General features: G+C 36.6%; 1 protein-coding gene across 3 annotated transcripts in view; it reads left to right on the forward strand.

The window, feature by feature from the left end:
* Nucleotides 1-25,584, forward strand: part of LOC150080956 (uncharacterized protein ZK1073.1-like) — a 404,766-nt gene that overhangs the window by 156,717 nt on the left and 222,465 nt on the right. For 2 of the 3 annotated variants that reach the window (XM_090381331.1, XM_090381333.1), the window contains 2 exons: nt 1,145-1,205; nt 11,868-11,954. In XM_090381331.1, the coding sequence (XP_090237457.1) occupies nt 1,145-1,205; nt 11,868-11,954 (148 nt within the window). The remainder of the gene's footprint in view (nt 1-1,144; nt 1,206-11,867; nt 11,955-25,584) is intronic. The other variant, XM_090381332.1, reaches the window with a different exon arrangement.

Here is a 25,584-nt window from a genome sequence, read left to right on the forward strand (position 1 = left end):
CTTGTATCCCACAGTTATAACACTATATATCTATATATATTTTTCAGTATCGATTATTATCTATGAGTTCCGTTTATATAACTTCCATATCAAGTTATGTATTAATTATGTTACGTTTGTAAAATCTAAGTCGTTATGTGTATTTAGTTAACAATTTAATTGACAATGAAGTTTAACAAGATTAATAGATTTTACCGATTAATTGACAATATTATATAATATTCTATACTATGCTATACTAAGCTAACGCTATCTAGTTCGGGATATAACGTTGTATCGTATAACAGTGGCGGAAAGTTATGAATGGTAAATCTACGGACACTTAAGTATTAATTAACTTCCAAAATCTCGCTGTCTCAATTCAGAATAAACCAAGGATCTTGACTAGGTCTATAAGCTACTCATAGAAAATAATTTAATATAATAATTGGTCAATAAAGCAGCTAAATATGGCTAAAAAATTTCTCGTTCACCGCATCTGCAAAACTTGTAACATGTGGATTGGATGCACTTACCGATACTGGGGTCACATTTGCACATCTCCAGGAATAAGCACAAATACTAAAAACTAAACTTGCATTTAAAATGAAAACAAAATTAAAATTTATACTATTATTCTGACCTTGTTACTGATACTGTTGGTAAAACCTTTCTGCAAGCATAACAGCCCAAGTGGTTAAGCATAATAGTCTATTTGAGTTTTTACAACCTTTCAAATCATGTGAATCAATGGATATTAACTTTTTAAGTTAATTACTATAGACATCTTTTGATTTAGTGTCAGTATTAGGGGAGAAAAGCAAAAATTCTTTTACAAATTATGGTTTTAAAAATAGTGTTTTTAAGGCCATAACTTGTAAAAGAATTTTATTTTCTGTTTTTGAAATTATGGGAATAAGTAAAATAAAATATAAAAAAAATTAATAATAAAAACAGTGACCAAAGTTCAGGTATTCAGCCATTTGTACTAAATTGCTATGCAAATGAAATGTAATATTATTGTTTTTTCTTTTTTAAAAATTCATGCTACCAAAATAATATTAATTTAACATGTAAATGATTTTAAAATATCAGACTGTGATTCATGTATATATTGAACATGTTTTTTCTGTTACATTATAATCATATTTTATTGCCTATTTAGCATCAAGTATGTTGTAACATTAGGAGTAGGAGCTGGAGCCAACATTTTAATAAGATTTTCGGTGAGTAAACTTTGCAGTTTGAATAAATTTTGAATTAACTGTAGGAGGGAAATGGATAATTACAAATATGGAAGCCTGACGTCTTTGACCCATGATGGTGGCACCAAAATGTAGCAAAATTGGTGGCAGGTCACTTGATAGGTATCCAACTTTCTTTTTAATAGAAAAATTTTTGGAATTATATATGCAAATAAGCAGATATATATAAATGGGTATTCAATGTAACTCTATAAAGGTAATGTTTAAAGAGTTACACATGGAAAAGGTATATACAGTTGTTGAATTGGTTTAACTGAATGCAAAATTAATAAATAGGTATGACAGATGCATCTAAAAGTGTTAAAGGATGCAAGAGTAAATATAAATTGTATTAAAAGGTTGTATTAATATATTGAATTGGACATTCTAACAGCTAATTTACAAAGTGTAATTCGCCTGTCTTCATCCAAGATTTTGCCTTTTGTAATTTGCCTGTCTTCATCCATTAAATATGCATAAATGGATGTGATAGTTATACAAAGTGCCAGCAACTAGCAGGGTGAGGAAAGTAGAAAAAGAAGTGTAGTAGATTTATGAAGGGGGAAAAAATGTTAAAATCCTAGAGGTTATGATAAATTAAGAAAAATTATGGGCTAAATTACCAAATGGATCATGGAGTTATCAGGGCATTCAAAGTTTATTTCATGTGAACAACATTTTCTGTGCAGCTGTTTATGCAACAGAGCAAGAGAAGATGGATCTATGGCCATTTTGGAAGATATTTAACATCCTTGATGGAATACACAACATTTCAAGAACCTGGAATGATGCGACAAAAACTTGTATGAGTGGAATTTGGAAAAAACTTCCAAAACATTCTGAGCTTAACAATGAAGTCTTTAACAAAGATTGATTGGTGTCTTCTGTTACCAGAGAAATTGTAAACTTAGCCCAGGGGTTGCAGCTGGGCCTGGAGGACAAAGATGTAGATGAACTTGTGGTTGAATGAGGTGAAGATTTAACAACAGAAGACCTAGCCCAGTTGAACGCGCAAAGAATTGAGGAGCAAGGGAGAGCTGAATCTGTTGACGAATCGACTTACCAAATAGTCGAGGTAAGCAAGAGTATATTTCATGGCTACACTTTACTCTTGCTTACCGCTACTTTTTGGTCTTACTTCCACTACCGCTAAATTCAAAATGTCTTCACCATTTCTATCACATGCTACATATATTTCACGTCAGAAACAGAGGCCTTACTTCTTGCTGTCTTTCCTGTGGTTTTGACGGTTGGCCCTTGACAAAGAAATTGAAATCATAGGATTTTCAGCATTAAGTACTTCTTTTATTTTTCTTGTACCTTCCATGTTTTCCGTAGTTCCAATTCCCGTTATGTTAGCTCATTACCCATTCCCTTCCACACATTCTACCAGTTTATATATCCATTATGGTCATTGGGTTCATTCTGCTAAAAATTGCAGTGTCTCTGGTCCATAAACCATTTAAATATATTGTATTATTCCTCTTCAACCTCTTATAAATACAATGTGCGTGTATATATATAAGCAAAGCAGAAATATGTAAGAAATTATATAAGCAAATAAGCAGAAATATATGTGCATATGCATATATTTCCACTTATTTGCTTATGTATATGAATTTGGGGCTCAGCTCATAACTACCAAGCATGTCCCCCAGGTTGTGGATGGTGGAATGGCCTCTAGAAATAGAAGTTAGCTGCAAAATAAGCTGGTAAATCCTGGCAAATAAACAGTCGTGGACAAGGAGTGGCAGTGCTAACAGGATATAGCGGGAAGCCTGTGGAAAGGGCAACCTCAAGAAATGCTATAAGAATCCAAGGATGGCATTGTGAAGCTGCCATAAAATAAGCTTAATTCTCAAACTGAGGGAAGCAGTTCAGTTTGTAGATATTCAGGTGGAAGCAAGAAGTGCTGGAATAGCTGAATTTCAGATAATCGCAGGCAGAGATGGAGTCCATCAAATCTGGCTATGATTCTGGGATGTGAAAGGCAATGGAAAACTATCACATTATTTTTTTTTTTTTCCAAGAACATCAGCATCATGAAAATATCAGAAAGAAATTTGGCCCTCAATCTTCAGCAGACCTTGACTGGTCAGAGGGTTCTAAGAATCCCCGGGTTTTGTAACACAAAAACTAAATTGAGACTAGTTACCTGGAATGTGAGAAGTTCGTTGAAATCAGGGAGGTTAGAGAACACAATTAAAGAAATGCATAGGCTTAGCCTTAAAATTTTAGGCCTAAGTGAAGTGAGGTGGAAGGAAAACGGAATGTGTGACACTTATAATGGACACAGATTATACGATTTGGGAAGCTCCAGTGGGGTAAATGGTGTTGGGATCCTTGTTGCAAAAGACAGGATAAAGTATGTTAACAACTTCATCCCAAAATCTGATAGAATAATGTTACTCCAACTGAGGGGCAATCCAATAAATATTAACCTGATTCAAGTTTATGCCCCAACAGTTGATAAGACAGATGAAGAAGTGAACAGACTCTATGAACAAATCCAGTGTTTGATGAAGCTACCTAAGAAACGAGAAATAAATAGTCATGGGTGATTTTAATGCAAAGGTAGGACAAGAGGCAGTAATGGACATGGTTGGAAAATTTGGACTGGGAATTAGAAATGATAGAGGAGACTGAGTTATTCAGTTCTGCCAGGAGGAGGACTTCATAGTTGTCAATATGTGGTTTAAACAGCCACCAAGATGTCGATATACTTGGAAATCACCACAAGACACAGAGAACAAAATTATATGAAAACAAATTGATTATATAATGATCAACAAAAGATTCTGCAATAGTGTGTTAACAGCAAAGACATAACCAGGAACAGATATTACATCAGACCATAATCCAGTGGTAACAGTGCTGAGAACAAGATTAAAAGCTCCCAAAACGACAGAAAAAAAGAAGCCTTCAGATAGACAGAAGAAAGCTGAACAAGGACGAGATAGCACAGACATTTACAAAAATCATAGAAACATAGGTAGAAATTTGAAGTCAGTATAGAACCAAAGAAGTAAATGAAGAAAGTCCTGAAATGATGTGGCATAACATGAAGACTGCCATTAAGATAGCAGAGAAAACCCTTTTGAAAAAAGGGAGACAGAAAAGGAAACATGCGTGGATGACAGAGGAGATATTAGAACTGATTTTTTTTTTTTTTTTTTGAAAACCCCAAACACGAGAGGTATTAGAACCTATAGTACTTAGTACCATGCTTGGGTTGGAGGTTGAGAAGACGAAAGAAGATATTTGTTGACATTGCACTTGAACTTCTGTAGACTGTAATTTTCAGGAAATACGTCTGAAGGAAGGTTGTTCCAGAAAATGGCAGTTGAATCAATAAATGAGGAAGATGAAAAGTTGGTTCTGTGAGTTTGAAGTTAGAGAGTAAATGGATGTTGGCTACTGGCGGCACGTGTTCGGACTGTTTTGAAAGAGAGTGGGAATTATAGAAGCCAATTCAGAAGAACAGTGCCCATGGAAGTATCTGTAGAAAATGCATGCAGTGGAAACATTACGTAAATGAGACAGACAGTGGAGAGACTCTGTTAGAGATGAGTCATTAATTAAGCTAACTACCCGTTCTGAATGGAATCTAGAAGCATGAGAGAGGTTTTGGAGGCACTGCCCCAGATGTGCAAGCAATATTCCATGGTAGGGTGGATTTGCAATTTGTAGAGAGTGAACAGCTGTTTGGAAGAAAAGCAACGCAACAAGTTTTTTAGATGCACAGAAAGCAATATTTGCAATGTACTTGTGCCAAAAGCAATTAGAAGTCAGGGTAATCCCCAAAAGAGATATATCATCTTGCCTAGAAATCAGAGTGTCACCAAAGATAAGCATAGGAGCAGAAGAATCGTTTTTGTGAGATTAGCATTAGCAAGGGCACATGATGCAAGAAAGCAAGCTTATATAGAATCAGCCAAAAAAAACCAACCCTTATTTCACTCATCCCCTCACTCCAAATGTTTGTCAAGTTCTGCCTTGAATCTATTTAAGCTATCAACTTCTACAGCGACAGATGGAAGTTTATTCCAGCAATCAACCACCCGCTGGCTAAAGGCAAACTTCCATACATCTATCCCACAACCGTCTTTCCTCAATTTGAATTTATGCCCTCTCAGGTGATTATTCTGAGCAAGAGAAAGAATCCCATCAGCATTGAGCATGCTCAAAGCATTCAAGGCTTTATACACCTCAATCAGATCACGTTGCAGGTGCCTAGTCTCCAGACACTGTAATTTGCAAAACTTAAGCCTTTCTTCATAAGAGCAACCCTTTGTTCTGTTCACTAATCTTCTTGCCTTTTTTCTGTATTCGTGGCGCCTCCATAGCCAGGTGGGAAGGAGCAGCAGTGCGTAGCACACGCTCCTTGATTAAACCGGGGTTCGAGCCTGTCACCACCAAATACGGAGGATGTGGAAAGGTCAGAGAATGACCACCGCATGACCCGGAGCAATATGGTCTTAGTTGCTAATGCTCCTTAAAAAAAAAACCAAACAAATCTGTATTCGTTTCAACAGCTCTGCATCCTTCTTAAAATGAAGCCTCCAGACCTGTATACAGTACTCGAGGTGTGGCCTCACCATTGCCTTATACAAGAGGATAATCACCTCTTTATCCCTGCTAGTAAAATTCCTATATATCATTGACAAGACACCATGAGCTACTCTTGCAGACCGTCTGCACTGCTCAGAAAACTTCATCCTTTTCGTTCTCTACCACTGTCAGTGTAGTACCACAGAGTTGATACGTTACTGTGGGGTTACTGTTTCGCATACGTAGTACTTTACATTTGTCAATGTTAAACTTCATTTGCCACCTCTCAGCCCATCTGCTCAACTTTTCTAGATACTGTTGCAGCAGTGTACTGTCAGTAGTGTCCTTAACAACCCTGCCATCCTTTGTATCATCTGCAAACTTGGACATTAAGCTTGATATGCCATCATCAATATCATTTATAAATACAGAAAACAACAATGGACCCAACACCGAACCCTGAGGGACTCTACTAATAACATTAGTCCACGATGAGCAGTGTCCATTGATTACCACTCTGTCTTCTCCCACTCAACCCTCCCTTTATCCATAGCAGCAATTTGCCTCCAATGCCACACTGCTCCAATTTGTTCAGCAGTCTTCCATGTGCAGCAGTATCAAAAGCCTTTCTAAGATCCAAATATATAATATCAAAGTTATTCCCTGCATCCAGTTCCTTTGTGACCACATCATAGTATCCAATCAAATTGGTCAGGCAATACTTTCCCTTAACAAAACCATGCTGTGTCCGAGCTATAACGGAAGTCTTGTCTAGATGATCCTGCAGTGCTTCTTTAACATTCATTTTCCTGGAAGAGAAGTTAAACTAACAGGTCTATAATTACTTGTGTCGCCCTTTGATCCTCCTTTGTGAATTGGGGTCACATTTGCACATCTCCAGTCCATGGGTACCTTCCCTAAGTCCAGAGAAGCTCTCATAATTATGGATAAGGGTTTGCTTACTTCCTTTGCTGCCTCCTTTAATTTAAATGGATAGATCCCATACACCCCAGGTGCCTTTTTTATGTTTATCTTCAACAATTTCTCCTCCACTTTCCTCTCAGTTATTACAAAATCATCTAGCTCACTGCCAGAGTTTACCTCTGGCATTCCCCTCCCTGAATAACTCCTCATGTGTGAATGTAGATGCAGAATACTCATTTAGTTTGTTAGCCACCTGAGCAGGATCACGAACAGTCGAACCATCAATATCCAGGGACCAATCTGATTCATTCCTTTCCTTCTAGAGTTTACATAGATAAAGAAGTCTTTTCTGTTTTTCTTTGCATCCTTTGCCAAGGATTTCTCATAATCTGCATTTGCCTGCCTAATCTCTTTTGTGACTTGGTTACAGACCAGCTTATATCTATCATAGGCTTCCATGTCACCCATTAATTTATATGTATCCCATGCATTTTTCTTCTCTGCCATATGTCTCATTAGTTCATCTGACATCCGTTTAGACCTAAACCTTGAACAGTATTTCTTGAACAGTATTAGTTGGTATGTAAATCCTAGTAGCTTCCAAGATAAATTCTTTGAATGCTTCCCATTTTGAATTTGCTGTTGGTAACATCATCAGTTGTTCCCACCGTATAGAATTTAAATACTGTCTCAGACCACCGTAGTCGCCTTTGCAAAAACAAAAACCCTTCTCCTTACCCCTGATGATAGTTACCTCTTTGAGTAAATTCCACTTCAGCATACTGTGATCACTGCCACCTAGTGATCACAGTGTGCTGAAGTGTGATCACTGCCACCTAGTGGTTCCTTTATCTGCAGATTCTTAATGCATGAAGAATCATTACTGATAATCAGATCAAGAGTATTACTCCCTCTAGTTGCCTCCAGAACATGCTGCTGTAGAAAACAATCATTGAATAAATCCACAAAAGCCTTGTTAGTGTATGATGGACCAATCCACAAATTCCAGTCAATATCTGGGAAATTAAAATCCCCCATTATAAGACTCTCTGATTTACTGGCCCATTCTATTTCCCTGTACAGTTTCTTATTATTCTCATCAGAGTCATTAGGCCTATAGCACACTCCTACTCTCAATTTTGATTTCCCTATGCTTATGTCACACCAAACTGACTCGACGCTGCCCTGTCCATCGATGTCGACTGGCTTCACTTCCTTGGACTTTATGTGTTTCTTAATTAATAGCATAACCCCTCCTCCCTTTCTGTCCTGTCTACCCTTTCTGTACACATTGTACTCCCCAAATTTCAGTTCTGCATTCCTTATATCTGTGTGACACCATATCTCTGATATTCCAACAATATCTACCTTTGATGTTTTGAGCAATACCTCAAATTCATCAAATTTATTTACCAAACTCCTAGCATTGATGTACATGCAAGTATATATGCACCTGTTCCTATCCTTAGCTACCCTTACACAACCGATGTGTTTACTTGTACCGCAATGACTCCCAGCAGTCTCTGAAAAACCCTGCATCTTGTTTTCCAGGCTGCTGCTCATTCCAATAGAAGCAGTGCAAGAATCACTTTCATCTCTGCCAGTGACTACTGTTAATCTATTAGTCCTTGTTTCCCCCAAAGCTAGCAGTTTTTCAACCCACCTAACGCTGCCTTGATAGCATCAGCAAATATTCTTGCACCCTTTCTATTTAAGTGTATCCCATCCCTGTAGAAGCAGTCTCTCCTGTTAACAAGCACAGATGAGGCTGAAAAAAATTCTACCCCTTGAGCCTTGTGCAGTCTTTCCAGGGCCGAATTGATCGACAAGGCTCTCATCATATACTCTCTTCCTCCTATCGTGTCTTGTCAGAATTGCAGACGCTTTCAAAATCAACCTAATTCACGGCTTTTTTTTTCAACAGTGACCTGTACTTGTTATGTAACTCTGCCCGTCTCCTACTCTTAATATCATTAGTGCCAATGTGCACAACCATATCACCTTTTGTGCCCTTAAAAGATGATATCTGCTCTACAACGTCATCAACCTTTGCCCCTGGCAGATATACCCTGGTCTAGAAAATAAGTTAATATGCCAATTTAAGGTAATAAGACAGAAAAAAACTTCTCTATTTTCAAGAGCAGTAAAAACTTCTCCTGCACAAGGTGAAGCTTGTTCCTCTTTATGCTAAATTGTGCTTTGCCAAGTAGATAATTCCTCCAATAATCCTTGAAAATACTTGACGTAATTCTTCCAGCTTTTCTTTTATAAGTTCTTCACTTCTCGCATCTAGTGATGTTCTCTTAATTAAATTTAGTTCCCTTTTGATTAAACTATTCATACATTTGCGATGAACTGGTGACCGTTCATGTTCTGGAAGTCTTGAATTTCGGTGAGACCAATCATTAAATCCTTTGCTACAAAAAGCGATTTCTAAATAGGAAAAGAGTTTACAGGCACAACACCATATGCCGTCCAAACTTGATGATTTTTATAATCACTGTCGTTGAATTTCACCATTTGGTAACTTCTTTGTATAATAGTACTTGGAAAAGCATCTTCCATTGCTATTTTGTGGAAAATTATCAGGTTTTATTTGAACTGGTCCTTTTTTAATGTACCAAATGTTCTCATTTGGTTGGATATTATATATTTTGGCCAAGTTGCCGGATCTTCAATAGCGAAATTTTCATCGACACCAACACCGGAATGGGCTTCAGAAGCTTCATTTTTGCCTTTTGCTTCATTGTGTTCTTTTATTTCTTGATCTCCTATTTCTTCTTCTTTCGTGTGTTCTTTTATTTCTTGATTTCCTATTTCTTCTTCTTTCGTGTGTTCTTTTATTTCTTGACCTCCTATTTCTTCTTTTCTCATGTGTTCTTTTATTTCTTGACCTCCTATTTCTTCTTCTCTTGTACTTTTATTTCTTGACCTATTTCTTTTTCTGTCGTGTGTTCTTTTATTTCTTGACCTCCTATTTATTTTTTTCTCTTGTGTTCTTTTATTTCTTGACCTCCTATTTATTTTTGTCTCTTGTGTTCTTTTATTTCTTGACCTCCTATTTATTTTTGTCTCTTGTGTTCTTTTATTTCTTGATCTTCTCTTTCTTCTTCACTAGTGTAACTGCTATCATTGGCATCATTGGTATAGTCTTGACACTGAGCTTTTCGTCTTTGCTTGATGTTTCCAAATTTGATTCAGTAACAAATTTCAATATTGCATTTTGCAATTTAGATGCTTCTTGTTTCTTTGCCAATTTTTTCCTTTTTCAGATCCACTAGGATATTTACGATTCTGGTCTCTATCTCACTTGTCCATTTTACTGTAAATGCAAAAAACTTTTCTTCATATAGCATATGCAATAATATTATTAAATCTCATGCAAATAAATTTTCGATCGTCACACTTGTGGTATAGTTGTTCGCAGATTAAATAATTTATTAAACATAACACTTTAACTTACTAAATTATGACAATCTATATATGGAATATAGGTAGAACAAGGCAACTGTCATAATAGGAGCCACACTAGTACAAGAGAAAATTTAAATAAGCACTATGAATAAATAACGAAAGACCGGTATTTAGTAAACCAAGCGCAAAAACTTAAGCCACTTTGCAGGAGTCGCTTAAGATGCAAAATATTCTTCAAAAGATACCATCAGCTGAGCTGACAAGTATAGACTAATCAGGGCATTGGTCATGTGTCAGTAAGCACCAATTAGCAGTTATCACTTAGCCGACACATCGACCAATCAGAGACCGCCACATCAAACAAGAACACTTTTCATTTCTTGTTGATTTTGTGCAAAACTGTATAATTTATAATAATTATTTCGTTAACCATTTTGTGTTGTGTATTGTGTGAGTGCGGGGCGCCAGCAAGTGCGTGGCCCTGGGCGATTGCCCCGGTCGCCCATGCTTCACACCAGCTCTGCACCCAGTGTTGTGGAAGTGGGTAATTTCAATAAATTTAAAGATAGTTTGGACATTAATGGCAGTAATGTTTGGCAGTAATGGACAAATTAACTGTTCCCTCCCTTCCTCCTCCACAACTGCAAATCAACCAATACATTCACAAACTATTTGAGTGAAATACAGTTGCCTAATTGAGAATGTAAAAATTAGAATTTATATTGTAGAATAAATTCTTATGTAATTACTTTATCAAGGTCGACCGGGCTAGCCGGGTGGGTAAAGTACCTGCCTAGCAACCCAAAGTTCGCGGGTTCGATTCCCACCTCGGGCTTGGATCAAAGTACTGCAAAAACCTTGGGAGGTGCATTATGGCCAAAGAAGCCTATGCGCCAACAACTACCAAAAAAAAAAAAAAAACCTTTATCAAAAATACCAAAAATGACATTGTATATAGTTATTAATTAGTTAAATATTAATGCTTTCCTGTAATATATTTTCTACCTCGATGGTGCTGTATTTCCTTCATTGTTGTTAATGTGGTTAAGCCCATCTTAACCACATTAATCATATTAGAATGACTAAACCACATTAGAATAGACATCATTATCCATGTGTCAAACCTAAAATTATTAATTTCTTTTAAAATTGAATAAAATTGCCAAAAGCAACAAGTCTATTCTTTGTTTTAAGTCTTAGGAATTATGACATCTGTTTTTGAACTTACAGGCTTTTCATAAAACAGCAGATGACTGGTTAGTAACTATGTGATTAAATATACAACATCCAAATAAGCACCATATGGAAGAAAAACTTCTAGTTAAATGTATTACAAAGGTTACTCAAGTACATAACTCTACTACTGAGCTGTGTTTGCCTGATGTAGCAAATTTGTTAATGAGCATGGGATTTTATTTCAATAACAGACATTGAAATAATTAGATAAATTAAATGCTTTTCTGCATTTAGTTAATATGTGCTGCACTGAAAATTTTTAGCATTACTGGCACATGAAAAAAATCTAAGATGATTTCCAACACCTGCATATTTTTTTTTTTTTTTTTTTTTATCAGGAAGGAAATTTGTTAAGTTGTGCTTGGTTTTTCCAAAAACTTTATTTTAATTTTTTGCCATCTTCTGTAATGTTTTTTTTTATATTGGTAAAGAGAATATTAGTAGAGAATTTTAAATTTAATTAATTAAAAATGTGTCAATATCACTTATTCTAACAACTGAATGTGATTTCCCTTTTAGATGCTTTATCCAGATCGTGTTTTAGGCAATATTCTTCTTGATTGTACGTCATCAATAGCTGGTATTATGGAATACTTCAATGCAATGGTATCTATTACAAATTGATTACCCTTTAAATAATGATTACCCTTAGATTACTGAAAATTAAAATAAAATCTAAGTTAATAATAAAATCTCAATATTTTAATACATAAATTGACAAATTCATAAGATCAGATTTTTAAAATTGAGAAAATCTAAAAATACTAATCTTTCATTCTTATATTTTTCATAGTTTATATTTATAAGCTATATTTATAGCAGTATGCCTATTGGCAGCTTTGCACTTTATTTGCTGTCTGATGTGGCCCTATTATTGTGAAGAATTATTTTTTCTATTATAGTTTACAACTTTTCACTTGGCTCTACGAACTTGGTATTAGCATTAGCATTAGTAGAGGCATATGATGCAAGAAGGCAAGCTTATGCAGCATCAGCCAAAAAAAAAAAATTTCCCCTTCCATTTCACCCCTCCATTCATTCGAAATACCTGTCCAGCTGAGCCTTAAATTTATTTAGTCTATCAACTTTCACAGCAAGGGATGGAAGTCTGTTCGACCAACCAACTACCCGCTGGCTAAAGGCAAATTTCCGCTCATTTATCCTACATCTGTCTTTCCTCAATTTGAATTTATGCCCTCTCAGGTGATTATTCTGAGCAAGAGGCAATATCCCATCAGCATTGAGCATGCTCAAACCATTCAAGGCTTTGTACACCTCTATCAGATCACATCGCCGGTGCCTAGTCTCCAGACACTGTAATTTGCAAAACTTAAGCCTTTCTTCATAAGAGCAACCCTTCGTTCCGTTTACTAACCTTGTTGCCCTCCTCTGTACTCGATCCAGCAGCTCTACATCCTTCTTGAAATGAGGCCTCCAGACCTGTATACAGTATTCAAGGTGCGGCCTGACCATTGCCTTATACGAGGGAATAATCACCTCCCTATCCCTGCTAGAAAAATTCCTGTATATCATTGATAAGACACCATGAGCTACTCTTGCAGAGCGTCTGCACTGCTCAGAGAACTTCATATCTGCCTGCACAATTACCCTAGGCCCTTCTCATTCTCTACCACTGTCAGTGTAGTACCACAGAGTTGATACGTTGCTCTGGGGTTGCTGTTTCCCATATGTAGTACTTTACATTTGTCAATGTTAAACTTCATTTGCCACCTCTCAGCCCATCTGCTCAACCTTTCCAGATCCTGTTCCAGCAGCAGTCCTTAACAACCCTGCCAACCTTTGTATTGTCTGCAAACTTGGACATTAAGTTTGATATACCATCATCAATATTACTTATAAATACAGAAAACAACAATGGACCCAACACTGAACCCTGAGGGACTCCACTAATAACATTAGTCCACGATGAGCAGTGTCCATTAATTACCACTCTCTGTCTTCTGCCACTCAACCATCCCTTTATCCATAGCAACAATTTGCCACCAATGCCACACTGCTCCAATTTGTGCAGCAGTCTTCCATGTGCAACAGTATCAAAAGCCTTTCTAAGATCCAAATATATAATATCAAAGTTATTCCCTGCATCCAATTCTTTTGTGACTACATCATAGTATCCAATCCAATTGGTCAGGCAAGATCTTCCCTTAACAGGCGCCTCCGTAGCCAGGTGGGAAGGAGCAGCAGTGCATAGCACACGCTTCTTGATTAGACCGGGGTTCGAGCCCGTCGCCACCAAATATGAAGGATGCGGAAAGGTCAGGGAATGACCACCGCATATCCCGGAGCAATATGGCCTTAGTTACTAATGCTCCTAAAAACCAAACAACAACAACAACATCTTCCCTTAACAAAACCATGCTGTGTCTGAGCTATAACTGAATTCTTGTCAAGATGTTCCTGCAGTGCTTCTTTAACCAGTGCTTCCATTAATTTTCCTGGAACAGAAGTTAAACTCACAGGTCTATAATTACTTGTGTCAGCCTTTGATCCTCCTCCTTTGTGAATTGGGGTTACATTTGCACATCTCCAGTCTGTTGGGTACCTAACCCTGAGTCCAAGGAAGCTCTGATAATTATGGCTAACGGATTGCTTACGTCCTTTGCTGCCTCCTTTAATATAACTGGATAGATCCCATCCACCCCAGGTGCCTTTCTTGTATTTATCTTCAACAATTTCTCCTCCACTTTATTCTCAATTATTACAAGATCATCTAGCTCACTGCCAGTGTTTACTTCATCTATGGCATTCCCCTCACTGAATAACTCCTCATGTGTGAATGTAGATGCAAAATATTGATTTAGTTTGTTAGCTACCTGAGCAGGATCATGAACAGTTGAACCATCGATATCAAGTGGACTAATCTGATTCATCCCCTTCCTTCTAGAGTTTACATAAGTAAAGAACTCCTTGCTGTTTTTCTTTGCATCCCTTTCCAAAGATTTCTTGTAATCTGCCTTTGCCTGCCTAACCTCCTTTGTAACTTGGTTACAGATCAACTTATATCTATCATAGGCTTCTGTGTCACATGTTAATTTATATGTATCCCATGCATTTTTCTTCTCTGCCATATGTCTCATTAGTTCATCTGACATCCATTTAGGCCTGAACCTTGAACAATATTTCTTAGTTGGTATGTAAAGTCTAGTAGCTTCCAAGATAAGTTCTTTGAATGCTTCCCATTTTGAGTTTGCTGTTGGTAATCATCAGTTGGTCCCACTGTATTGAATTTAAATACTGTCTCAGACCATCGTAGTCGCCTTTACGAAAGCCAAAACCCTTCCCTTTACCGCTGAGGTAGTTACCTCTGAGTAAATCCCACTTCAGCACACCGTGATCACTGCCACCTAGTGGTTAATGTATCTGCAGATTCTCAATGCATGGAGAATCACCACTGATAATCAAATCAAGAGTATTTCTCCCTCTAGTTGCCTCCCGAACATGCTGATTTAGAAAACAATCATCCAATAAATCCACAAAAGCCTTGCTAGTGTGTGAGTGACTAACCCACAAATTCCAGTCAATATCTGGGAAATTAAAATCCCCCATTATAAGACTTTCTGATTTACTGGCCCACTCTATTTCCCTGTACAGTTTCTTATTATACTCATCAGAGTCATTAGTCCTATAGCACACTCAACTCTCAATTTTGATCTCCCAATGCTTGTGTCACACCAAACTGACTCGACACTGCACTGTCCAGCAATGTCAACTGGCTTCACTTCCTTGGATTTTATGTGTTTCTTAACTAATAGCATAACCCCTCCTCCCTTCCTATCCTGTCTATCTTTTCTGTAGACGTACTCCCCAAATTCCAGTTCTGCATTCCTTATATCTGTGTGACACCACGTCTCTGATATCCCAACAATATCCGCCTTTGATGCTTTGAGCAATGCCTCAAATTCATCAAATTTATTTACCAAACTCCTAACGTTGGTGTACATGCAAGTATACATGCACGTGTTCTTTTTCTTGGCTACCCTTACACAACCCATGTGTTTACTTGTAGTGCAATGACTCCCAGCAGTCTCTGAAATATCCTGCATCTTATTTTCCAAGCTGCTGCTCATTCCAATAGATGCAGTGCAAGAATCACTTTCACCTCTGCCAGTTACTACTGTTAATCTATTAGTCCTTGTATCCCCCCCAATCTAGCAGTTTTCCGACCCACCTAACACTGCCTTGATAGTATCAGCAAACATTCTTGCACTCTTTCTATTTAAGTGTATCCCATCCCTGTAGAAGCAGTCTCTCCTGTTAACAAGTACAGACCAGGCTGAAAAAAATTTTACCCCTTTAGCCTTGCGCAATCTTTCCAGGGCCGAATTGATCGACAGGGCTCTCATCATATACTCCCTCCTATTGTGTCTGGGCAGAATTGCAGACACTTTCAAATTCAAACCTAATTCACAGCTTTTTTTCAACAGTGACTTGTACTTGTTAAGTAATTCCACCGGTCTCCTACTCTTAATATCATTAGTGCCAACGTGTACAATTATATCACCTTTTGTGCCCTTAAAAGATGATATCCGCTCTATAACGTCATCAACCTTTGCCCCTGGCAGACGTACCCTGGTCCTGGTCCACCTATCCTTTTTACAAAGCATGTTTCCCGTTTCCCTGACAATAGTCACCAACAACTACTTGTTACTTTGGGACCAGCGCATTCTGCCTTGGGGGCTACCGCTGTGTTGCGTGATGCCCAAGTGCAAGCTCTGGCGTTGGTGTGGGCAGCTGAGATCTTGATGGGCCCCTCGCTTTTAATCCTTCGAGGGCATTCACGCTGTCCTTCAAGCTCTCATATAGGCCCATAACAACACTGAGTTGTCGCCTGATTTCCTTACACTCCTTGCATTGCGCACATACAGACATCCCCCATGGCAGTATCATGTCCGTACCTGACTGCTCCACAAATATCAAGCAAATAGTGCATTTTAAAAGGCTGTGATTCAGAGGCCAACTGCCCCCCCTCAGTTCTCCCCTGAGCCACAGCACTCCCATTAGCTTGAGCCTTTTGCTTTGCTGTTCTGGTCTGAGCATGATTTCGATTTAATTTCAATAAAATTTCAATTTCAGTACAAAATTAAAACCCTAAACTTGTATTCCAACACAGTTATAACGCTATATTTATGTTTCAGTATGGAGTGTTATCTACGAAATCCCTTTATATAACTTCCGTATCAAGTTAAGTATTAATTATTTATTTTTGCTAATTATTTATGTTACGTAATCTAAGTCGCTATATGTGTATAGTTAAAAGTACAAAATAATTGACAATGAAGTTCAACAAGATTAATAGATTTACTGATTAATTGACAATATTATATTATCTACTATACTAAGCTTATGCTATCTAGTTCGAGATATTTTGTATCGCGTAACAATGGCGGCAATTTATGAACGGTAAATCTATGGACACTTAAGTATCGATTAACTTCCAAATCTCGCTGTCTCAATTCAGAATAAACTAAGGATCCTGACTAGCTACTTACAGAAAATAATTTGATATAACAATTGGTTAATAAATCGGCTAAATATGGTTAAAAAAAAACCTCTTGTTCAATGAGCTGCAACTTGTAACACATGGATTTGATACCCTTACCGATACTAAGTAATACCTACAAAATCTCTATCTAAGTTAAACTTTAAACTAAGTATCATAACTAGGAATATAAAGCTACTCTAGAAAATAAGTTAATATGCCAATTTAAGCTAATAAAACAGAAAATAAATCAGAAAAAAACTTCTCTGTTCCAGGAGCGTCTACAGAGGCTACTCTCATTCTCAAACCCCTCAATGTGTATTCATGTGCAGTTGTTATATATTTGATTTCACCTGTAGTTTCTGCCTTTTTTGTAAACTCTTGTCTACTGTTATGGCTTTCCTTTTTAGTTGGCATAATTGCTGTAGCCATTCAAATAAGTAGTTTCTGTGCTTATATGACCTCCTATTTCTTTTTCTCTCTTGTGTTCTTTTATTTCTTGATCTTTTATTTCTTCTTCACTAGTAACTGCTATCATTGGCATCATTGGTGGAGTCTTGACAGTGAGCTTTTCGTCTTTGTGAAATGCAGTCTGTCATTATCCCTTAGCAGCAATCTGAAGATTTTAGGATTTGTGGCTGATTCTGTTTTCTTCTTCCTTTTTCTGTTTATTTTGTATGTGGTATTTTACACCTTAGGCCTTGGTTTACTCAAATGGTTCTGGCGGTTCTGACATCTCTGTAGCCATCAAAATTTGTAATTAATTTTATTAATGTATTTATTATTATTTTTTTATATTATTTTTCCATCACATTATTAATCAATTCCTTGCCATTTCTGTTTCTACTTATTAGAATTCCATGGCATTTGACATGTACCAAATGTATGGTACTACACTCAGGATAGTGGAGAATGAAAAAGACTTGTGGAGGGGGATAATTGTGCAGTCAGATATGAAGTTCTCTGAGCAGTGCAGACAAGCTGCCAGGATATGTCATGGGGTTTTGTCAAAGATATACAGGAATTTTGCTAGCAAGAATAAGAAGGTGATTATCCCTTTGTATAAGACACTGGTCAGGCCACACTTGAATACCGCATATAGGTCTGAAGGCCTCATTTTAGGAAGGATGTAGAGCTGGTGGAATGAGTACGGAAAAGGGCAATGAGATTGGTAAGGTGAACAAATAGGTGCTCTTATTTGCAGAATTGAAGCCAAGAAAGGCTTCAATTCTGCAAATTGCAGCGTCTGGAATATAGGCATCTGCGAGGTCATCTGGTTGAGTTATTTAAAGTTTTGAATGGTTTGGACAAGCTCAATGCTGATGGGATTCTTTCTCCTGCTCAGATTATGCACTTGGTGGGCATAAATTCAAATTGAGGAAAGACGGTTGCAGAATAGACTGCAGAAATTTGCCTTTAGCCAGTGAGTGGTTGATTGCTGGAATAATTTCCATCTGTCATTGTGTTATTTGATAGCTTAAGTTCAAGGAAGAACTAGACAAACTTTTGGAGGGAATGGATAGGTAAAATGGGAAGTGTGTGTGTGTGTGTGTGTGTGTGTGTGTGTGTGTGTGTGTGTGTGTGTGTGTGTGTGTGTGTGTGTGTGTGTGTGTGTGTTTTGCTGTGCTGTATAAGCTTGCTTTCTTGCATCATATGTGCCACTACTAATGCTAATGTGTAGTTATCCATTGTTATTTGTGATATTTCACACTATATTTTATATTAAGTTAGTTTCTTCCGTGTCTTTATTCTTTATCATCTGAGTCTTAATCATTCTTGGTTTTGCCTATTCTTTTTGTTTCCTAAATTTAACTAAATTTTATAGTCAATAAACTTCAGTCCTCTTACTATATAAGCTTTACAGTTTTTATTTTTTTGATACTACTGTTTCAAATGTACAGTAGGCTCTTGATTTTCCAGGATAGAGGGTTGAAATAAATTCCCGGATAATTGATTTCCCGGTTAATCCAAAAATACAGCAAGTCCCCGACGTACGTAAGAGATACTTTCCAGGACTTCTTATTTAACTCGGGAACGACTAATAAAATATTGCTACTATATTCCTGATATGCCACAAAAATCACATAATATCCTCAGAAGAACGAAGAAAAATAGTTATATATTTTTAATTAGTTCAATTAAAAACTTTATCTGGGGATGGCGGTGAAGTGGCCTGAGTGGCACATAAGAAAAGAACATTTCAAAAGAAAAGAAAAGGAAGAAAAAACGCATGTTAGTACTGTAAAGACATGTGTTTCGTAGCTTTGGTTGTTATAGTTGGCTTCATTGGTACTGATCCGTTCACCTCTTCTCGCATTCTGTCTTTCTCCTTTATTATCATGTGCATCGTTGCCACTGACAAATCTGAATTCCCTGTGATACTTGTTAACGTTTGGCCATTTTCATATATCCTTATTATTTTAATTTTCTGATCCAACTCGATCGCTTTCCTTTTTTTGATAGATTTACTAGTACCGCTGTCACTTATTCTCTTAGTTGACACCACGATAACAGTCAAAATTAAATTTTCTGAAAAGAACTTCACAGGGTTAAGGCGAAAACTCACTATTATCACTCCACGCTAGCTCACATTTTACTAAAGCACATTTCTGGAGGTCACTACCATCCAAAGGCTATCCTGGAATGGATACCTCCTGGAAGAAGGAGAAGAGGAAGACCTAGGAGGACATGGATGGATGGATGGAGTACGGGAGTGCATGACAGCCTGAGGCTTAACCAACCAAGACATGTGAATCGCACTTTATGGCGAGAAAAAATTCCTACCAAAAAATAACTTGTAGGCTGAGGAAATCCGTTGTAAATGGAAACACTCCTCTTGAAGAAGAAGACTACCATAAAACAATTTGCACTTTCTGGATTACTGGGCTTTTCTGTTACTGCAATTCATTATAAATGGGAAGTAAACTCGATTTTATTGCATTTGCGATAATACCAATAGCTGGAATTCTGTGGTTTTTTAAGTTACAGTATTATAGTGAAATGTGTGTATCCCCTTCACTGAAATATTTAGTCATATAAAAAAATATAAATAATGTAAGTCCGGGGACTTACTGTATCGAAAAATGTTCAGCAACCTACAAAAAAGTATGGCGATAGATAAAAAACGAAAAATCTTACCACATAATACTCGCGTGTCCAATATGATGCTTCCCTTTATTATTTACGATGTCGATTTTAAATCTAATAGCTTCTCTTTATGTTGCGTATGGTTTGGTCACCAACATTATAATGGTTCATTAGAGATTTAACGAATGCACCGTTTTCAAACTTTTGAATAATTTTAAGTTTTTGTTTAATTGAAAGAACAACTCTTGCATTTGCCCATCATTTTCGCGCTTTCTGAACAAAAAAAAAAAAAATAAAAATAAATAAAAATTCTGATATCCCTGACATAAATAACGAAACAAAATTTGCCTTTTGTTGTGCTGATTGAACACAACAATCGATGCAACCCACTAAAACAAACAAGACATTTGGTCTCTCTCTCGCTCTCTCTCTTTTTTTTTTTTTGAGCAGCAGATGTGAAGGCTGGGGTTTTGCAAGATAATAGGTACACTAATCTCCCAATGACGACTTATAATGCCGCTTCTTGTCGCTTATTTACGACTTGCAAAATATGTTTATACCTATTCTAGTTATTATTTGAATTTTATTTCTGGTTGATTTTTTTTTTAAATTCTAGTTATTATTTGAATTTTATTTCTGGTTGATTTTTTTTTTAAATTTGAAGTGTCCCGGTTAATCCAAAGTCTTGAAGTGTCCCGGTTAATCCGATCCTGGTGAATCAAGAGTCTGCTGTATATTCTAGTGAAATTAGTCTCTGCAGCTGAGCTCATACTATTTTGTTGTGGTTTTCATATATTTTTTCGCTCATTCCTCATACATCTTGTATGCTACATTTTCATTCTTTTATTTTTTCATAGTTTATATATATATATATATATATATATATATAATTTTTTCAACGTGACCTGGAAAAAATATATATTTTTTTTCCAGGTAAAAATATATTTTTTTTTTCCAGGTCACGTTGGGTACCCGCCAGGGCTTATGGTTTACCTGATAAGCTAGTATATCATATTTTACCTTTAAAATACTCTTACCATTATTAACTTAACTCATATATATATATATATAGCATCTCTTTTGTAACCTGTGCATCATGCTTTGACTGAAACGAGTAATGTAATTGGCCTAATATTTTGATATCTTCATTCTCGTTTTTGTTAATCCAATCATATATTTTTCTGAATTCCTTTGTTTTTTTTCTGAAGTCCAACAGGAAGGCCATTCATTTGTGGTTCTTCAGTAGTAAAATATATGTTAAAGCTGCATGACTTGGTTCCAACTTATTAATTTCTTTTGTTTTACCATCAGATTTCTTCCTTTCAGCAAAGAAGAATAAAAATAATCCAAGATTTTATTCATATAAAAATAAAAATATGTCCCGCTGTGCACTATAGTATTACTATACAGTATATCAATTTTTAACAAGAGAAAAGAGATGATGTGTACACAGGTTATCATAGTAACTGCTAAGCTAAGCTATAAATAAGTTTAGCTACTGACCAAGCATGGCTTGAATTGATATTAGCATCAAGTACAAGTGTAGTGAAACTTTAATCCTCTGTCTAAAAAAAAAAAGTCAAAATATAGCAGACCAAATGCATATTACATATTTTTATTATGTAGTTGGTCAAGGCCATTACTCCTTATTGGTTACGTGAGGTGGGAATTAACTAAGAGCCATAAACCTGCTCCAACAAAGTAAACATGCAAGAAAGTATCAATAGATAATTTATAAATGTTTTGTGCTGCTGTAACTGATTTATGAGACAAATGGAGTTTATTAGAAAATCACAGATTTATGTGGTGCCAATGGGATGGGGAAGATTAGCTGCACTCATTGATAATTATCAATTATAATTAGTGATTGAAAACTCGGCTCCTTAGTTCTGCATTTCTTATGATTATATAAAGCATTAAGCTGACCTAATGCAGTCACAGATATTTTCAGATTTTAGATTGTCTTTGTAAACAACATTGGTACAGCTTTCATCCATTTGTATTTAACCAAATGGAGAAAAATTAAAAGTCTGTACTCTAATAAAATAACATTTCATGCAGCCTTGTTTTATGTACCAATCTTTGTAACACAGGGAGTTCCTGTATTTCCATTACATAACTGTGATAAATTTCATTGCCTCATACCCACTCTGCCGTCACTAGTGGACTCTCAAATAATGATAAATATTTAAATTTAATTTTTGCATATATGAAAAGATGTAGGCGCCTCCGTAGCCAGGTGGGAAGGAGCAGCAGTGCATAGCACACGCTTCTTGATTAGACCAGGGTTCGAGCCCATCACCACCAAATACGGAAGATGCGGAAAGGTCAGGGAATGACCACTGCATATCCCGGAGCAATATGGCCTTAGTTGCTAATGCTCCTAAAAACCAAATAACAAACAAACATATGAAAAAATGTAATGGTATATTATACTCCCAAAAATAAGCATGGTTTGATTTCCTGAAAATTTCGTTTCCCAGTTTGATTAGCCTCTAAGGCATCTCCTTGTTTCTTTAATGGCTCACTTTCACCTAGTAATACATTAAGTTTTAATTTAAGATTGGTACATTTCCCTACTGCTGACATCAGACTGACTGGTCTGTCTGATGTCAGCTGTATTTCTTTATTCTTAAAACCACCTTTTATGGATTTGCAGGCCATTGGTACTTCTTTAATCCAAGGGAATTGCCTCTGAATCTAATGAAGCATTCACGATTAATCATAATGGTTTGATGTAGCCCCACATTGCTTTCCTAAAAATAAACTTGGATATATACAGTCTAGCCCAGAGCCCTTATTGTCTTCAGGCTGAAAGTTAACCGTTTAATCTGAAAAGAGAAAAAAATACTAATTTAGAAAGATAAAATGAGTAGGGTTTTGCAAAAATGACCATTTTTGCAGAACCCTGTACCTAAAATAATTACTGCAAAAGGTTAAATTATAAATTAAAAAAAAAAAAAAAAAAAAAAAAAAAAAAAAATTAGAAGGTTAAAATACTGTTGGTGTAGTTTTCAGAAACCTTGAATTATTTTTGTCAGCAAGTCTATACATTTATTATTATATGTTTCATATGTCAGAATAAATGTTGCCACTGTTCTCATTGTTAGCTTTTTTGTTTATTTTTTGTTTATCATGAGAGAGTGTTTGTCATGTATTTCATGCAAGAAAGAAGTGCCAAAGTGTACCAACAAAAAAGTGGAAATGAACTGTTGAACTCTGAAACCAAAATTGAGCATTTTAACTTTTGTCTTTGCTGTAATTTGCTGTGCTTGCCTTTATGCCATTGCTAATGCCTCACTTTAGAATCATGGAATATCAGAAGTAACCACCACATGTTTACAAATGACATATAGGCCCAAGAGTTAACAAGACACCTAGCATCTAGTCTAAACAGATTGTACATGCAGATTCTAGATCCATTTTTGCTGCTAAAAATCTGAGCTTAATTAATGATAGTCATAACATAGGGTTAATTTGTTGCCATTGTTTCCACTAATGTTCAACTGTAATGGATTCCATAGTCACTTCCTTAGCTGCATTGGCATTTCCTCTGAGCAGTCTTTTATCCATACTCTTTTACATGTACAATAATTCTCATTTGTCAATGTTAAAGTAGTAGTATGCAACTGAAGGTACTATCCTCAAATTGATTGCATCCTGTCAAATTGTACTCTCTGTTTTTCCTCTGAAGATTAACATCTATATTAGTCTGTTAAACTAGGGCCTATTATTAATTTTTTTTTATCTCTCATTCCCATTACTCTTGATCTACTTGTGGAGGATACTGGGCTTAGCATTAGTAGAGGCATACAGTGCAAGAAAGCAAGCTTATGCAGCATCAGCCAAAAAAACCCCTTCCATTTGTTCCAAATGCCTGTCCAGCTCAGCCTTAAATTTATTTAGGCTATCAACTTCCACAACAAAAGATGGAAGTCTGTTCTACCAATCAACTACCCACTGGCTAAAGGCAAATTTCTGCAACTGTCTTTCCTCAATTTGAATCTGTGCCCCCTCAGGTTCTTAATTGTGGTAACTAGGTAGCTCTAACGTAAAAATATATAGCATAATAAAGAATCACTGCATTTAGGATTCTATTAGATAGTGTAGTTTGACAATTAATTAATTAAATTTATTGATCTTATTAATTTAAATTATCATGCTCCAGGCTAGAGCAGCAAACCAACGGGCACAAAGTGGCAGGAGTGCTGTGACTCAGGGGAGAACTGAGGGTGGCGATTCTCCAATGCATCACAGCCTAAAAAAATGTGCAACTTGTGAAATGTTTGCCAAATTCTCTGGAACAGAACATGATCTAGCCAAGGAGGATGTCTTTGTGTGTGTGTGTGTGCCAGCTGCAGAAAGTGTCTAGAAATTAGGCGTCAACTCAGCATTCTAATGGGCACCTATGAGAGCTTGAGGTGTAGGGTAGATGCCCTCGAAGAAATTAATATAAGTGGCCCATCAAGCTCTCAGCTGCCCAACTCAACGCCAGAGCTCACTCCTGGGCATCAAGCAACACAGCGGAAATCTCCAAGGCAGAATACGCTGGTTGCACAGGAGATAGTTATTGTTGGTGACTCTATTGTCAGGGAGACGGGAAATATATTGTGTAAAAAGGATAGATGGAATAGGACTAAGGTATGTCTGCCAGGGGCAAAAGTTGATGATGTTGTAAAGCATATATCATCTTTTAAAGGCACAAAAGATATGGTTGTACAGGTTGGCACCAAAGACATTAAGAGTAGGAGATATGTAGATTTACTTAACAAGTACAGGTCAATGTTCCAAAAAATGTCGTGAGTTAGGGTTAAATTTGAAAGTGTCTTCAATTTTGCCCAGACACAATAGGAGGAAGTATACAATGAGAGCCTTGTCAATCAATTCGCCACTGGAGGGAATGTGCAAGGCTCAAGGGGTAGAATTTTTTTCAGTGTGGTCTGTACTTTTTAACAGGAGAGATTGCTTCTACAGGGATGGGATACACATAAATAGAAAGGGTGCAAGAATATTTGTGATGCTATCGAGGCAGTGTTAGGTGGTTTGGAAAACTACTAGCTTGGGAGGATTCACAGACTAAAAGGTTAAAAGTAGCTGCAGGCAGAGGTGAAGGTGATTCTTGCACTACTTCTATTAAAATAGCAGCGGCCTGGAGTGAGGGGTGCTGGGGGTTTCGGGGAATGAAAGCAGTCATTGTGAAACAGGTGGGTATATGGGATGTGTTAGGGTAACTAAGAATAGATACATGTATGTATACTTGTATGTATAACAATGCTAGAAGTATAGTAAATAAATTTGATGAATCTGAAGTGTTGGTCAAGACATCAAAGGAGAATATTGTTGGGATATCAGAGACGTTGTGTCACACTGATATTAGGAATGCAGAATTGGAATTTTGGGAGAACAGTGTGTAAAGAAAGGATAGACAGGATAGGAAGGGAGGAGGTGTTATGCTGTTAATTAAGAAAAACATAAAATCAAAAGAAGGGCATCTATTTGATATAGTTGAACAGTGCATCGTTGAGTCAGTTTGATGTGACATAAGCACTGCGAAAGCAAAAATAAGAGTAGGAGTGTGTTATAGGCCTAATGACTCGAATGAGTACAATGAACGATTGTACGTAGAAATAGAGTGGGCTAATAAATTAG

This window comes from Mastigoproctus giganteus, chromosome 9 (assembly GCF_048544385.1).
Source record: "Mastigoproctus giganteus isolate SK-2022 chromosome 9, ASM4854438v1, whole genome shotgun sequence".
Classification (NCBI taxonomy): domain Eukaryota; kingdom Metazoa; phylum Arthropoda; class Arachnida; order Uropygi; family Thelyphonidae; genus Mastigoproctus; species Mastigoproctus giganteus.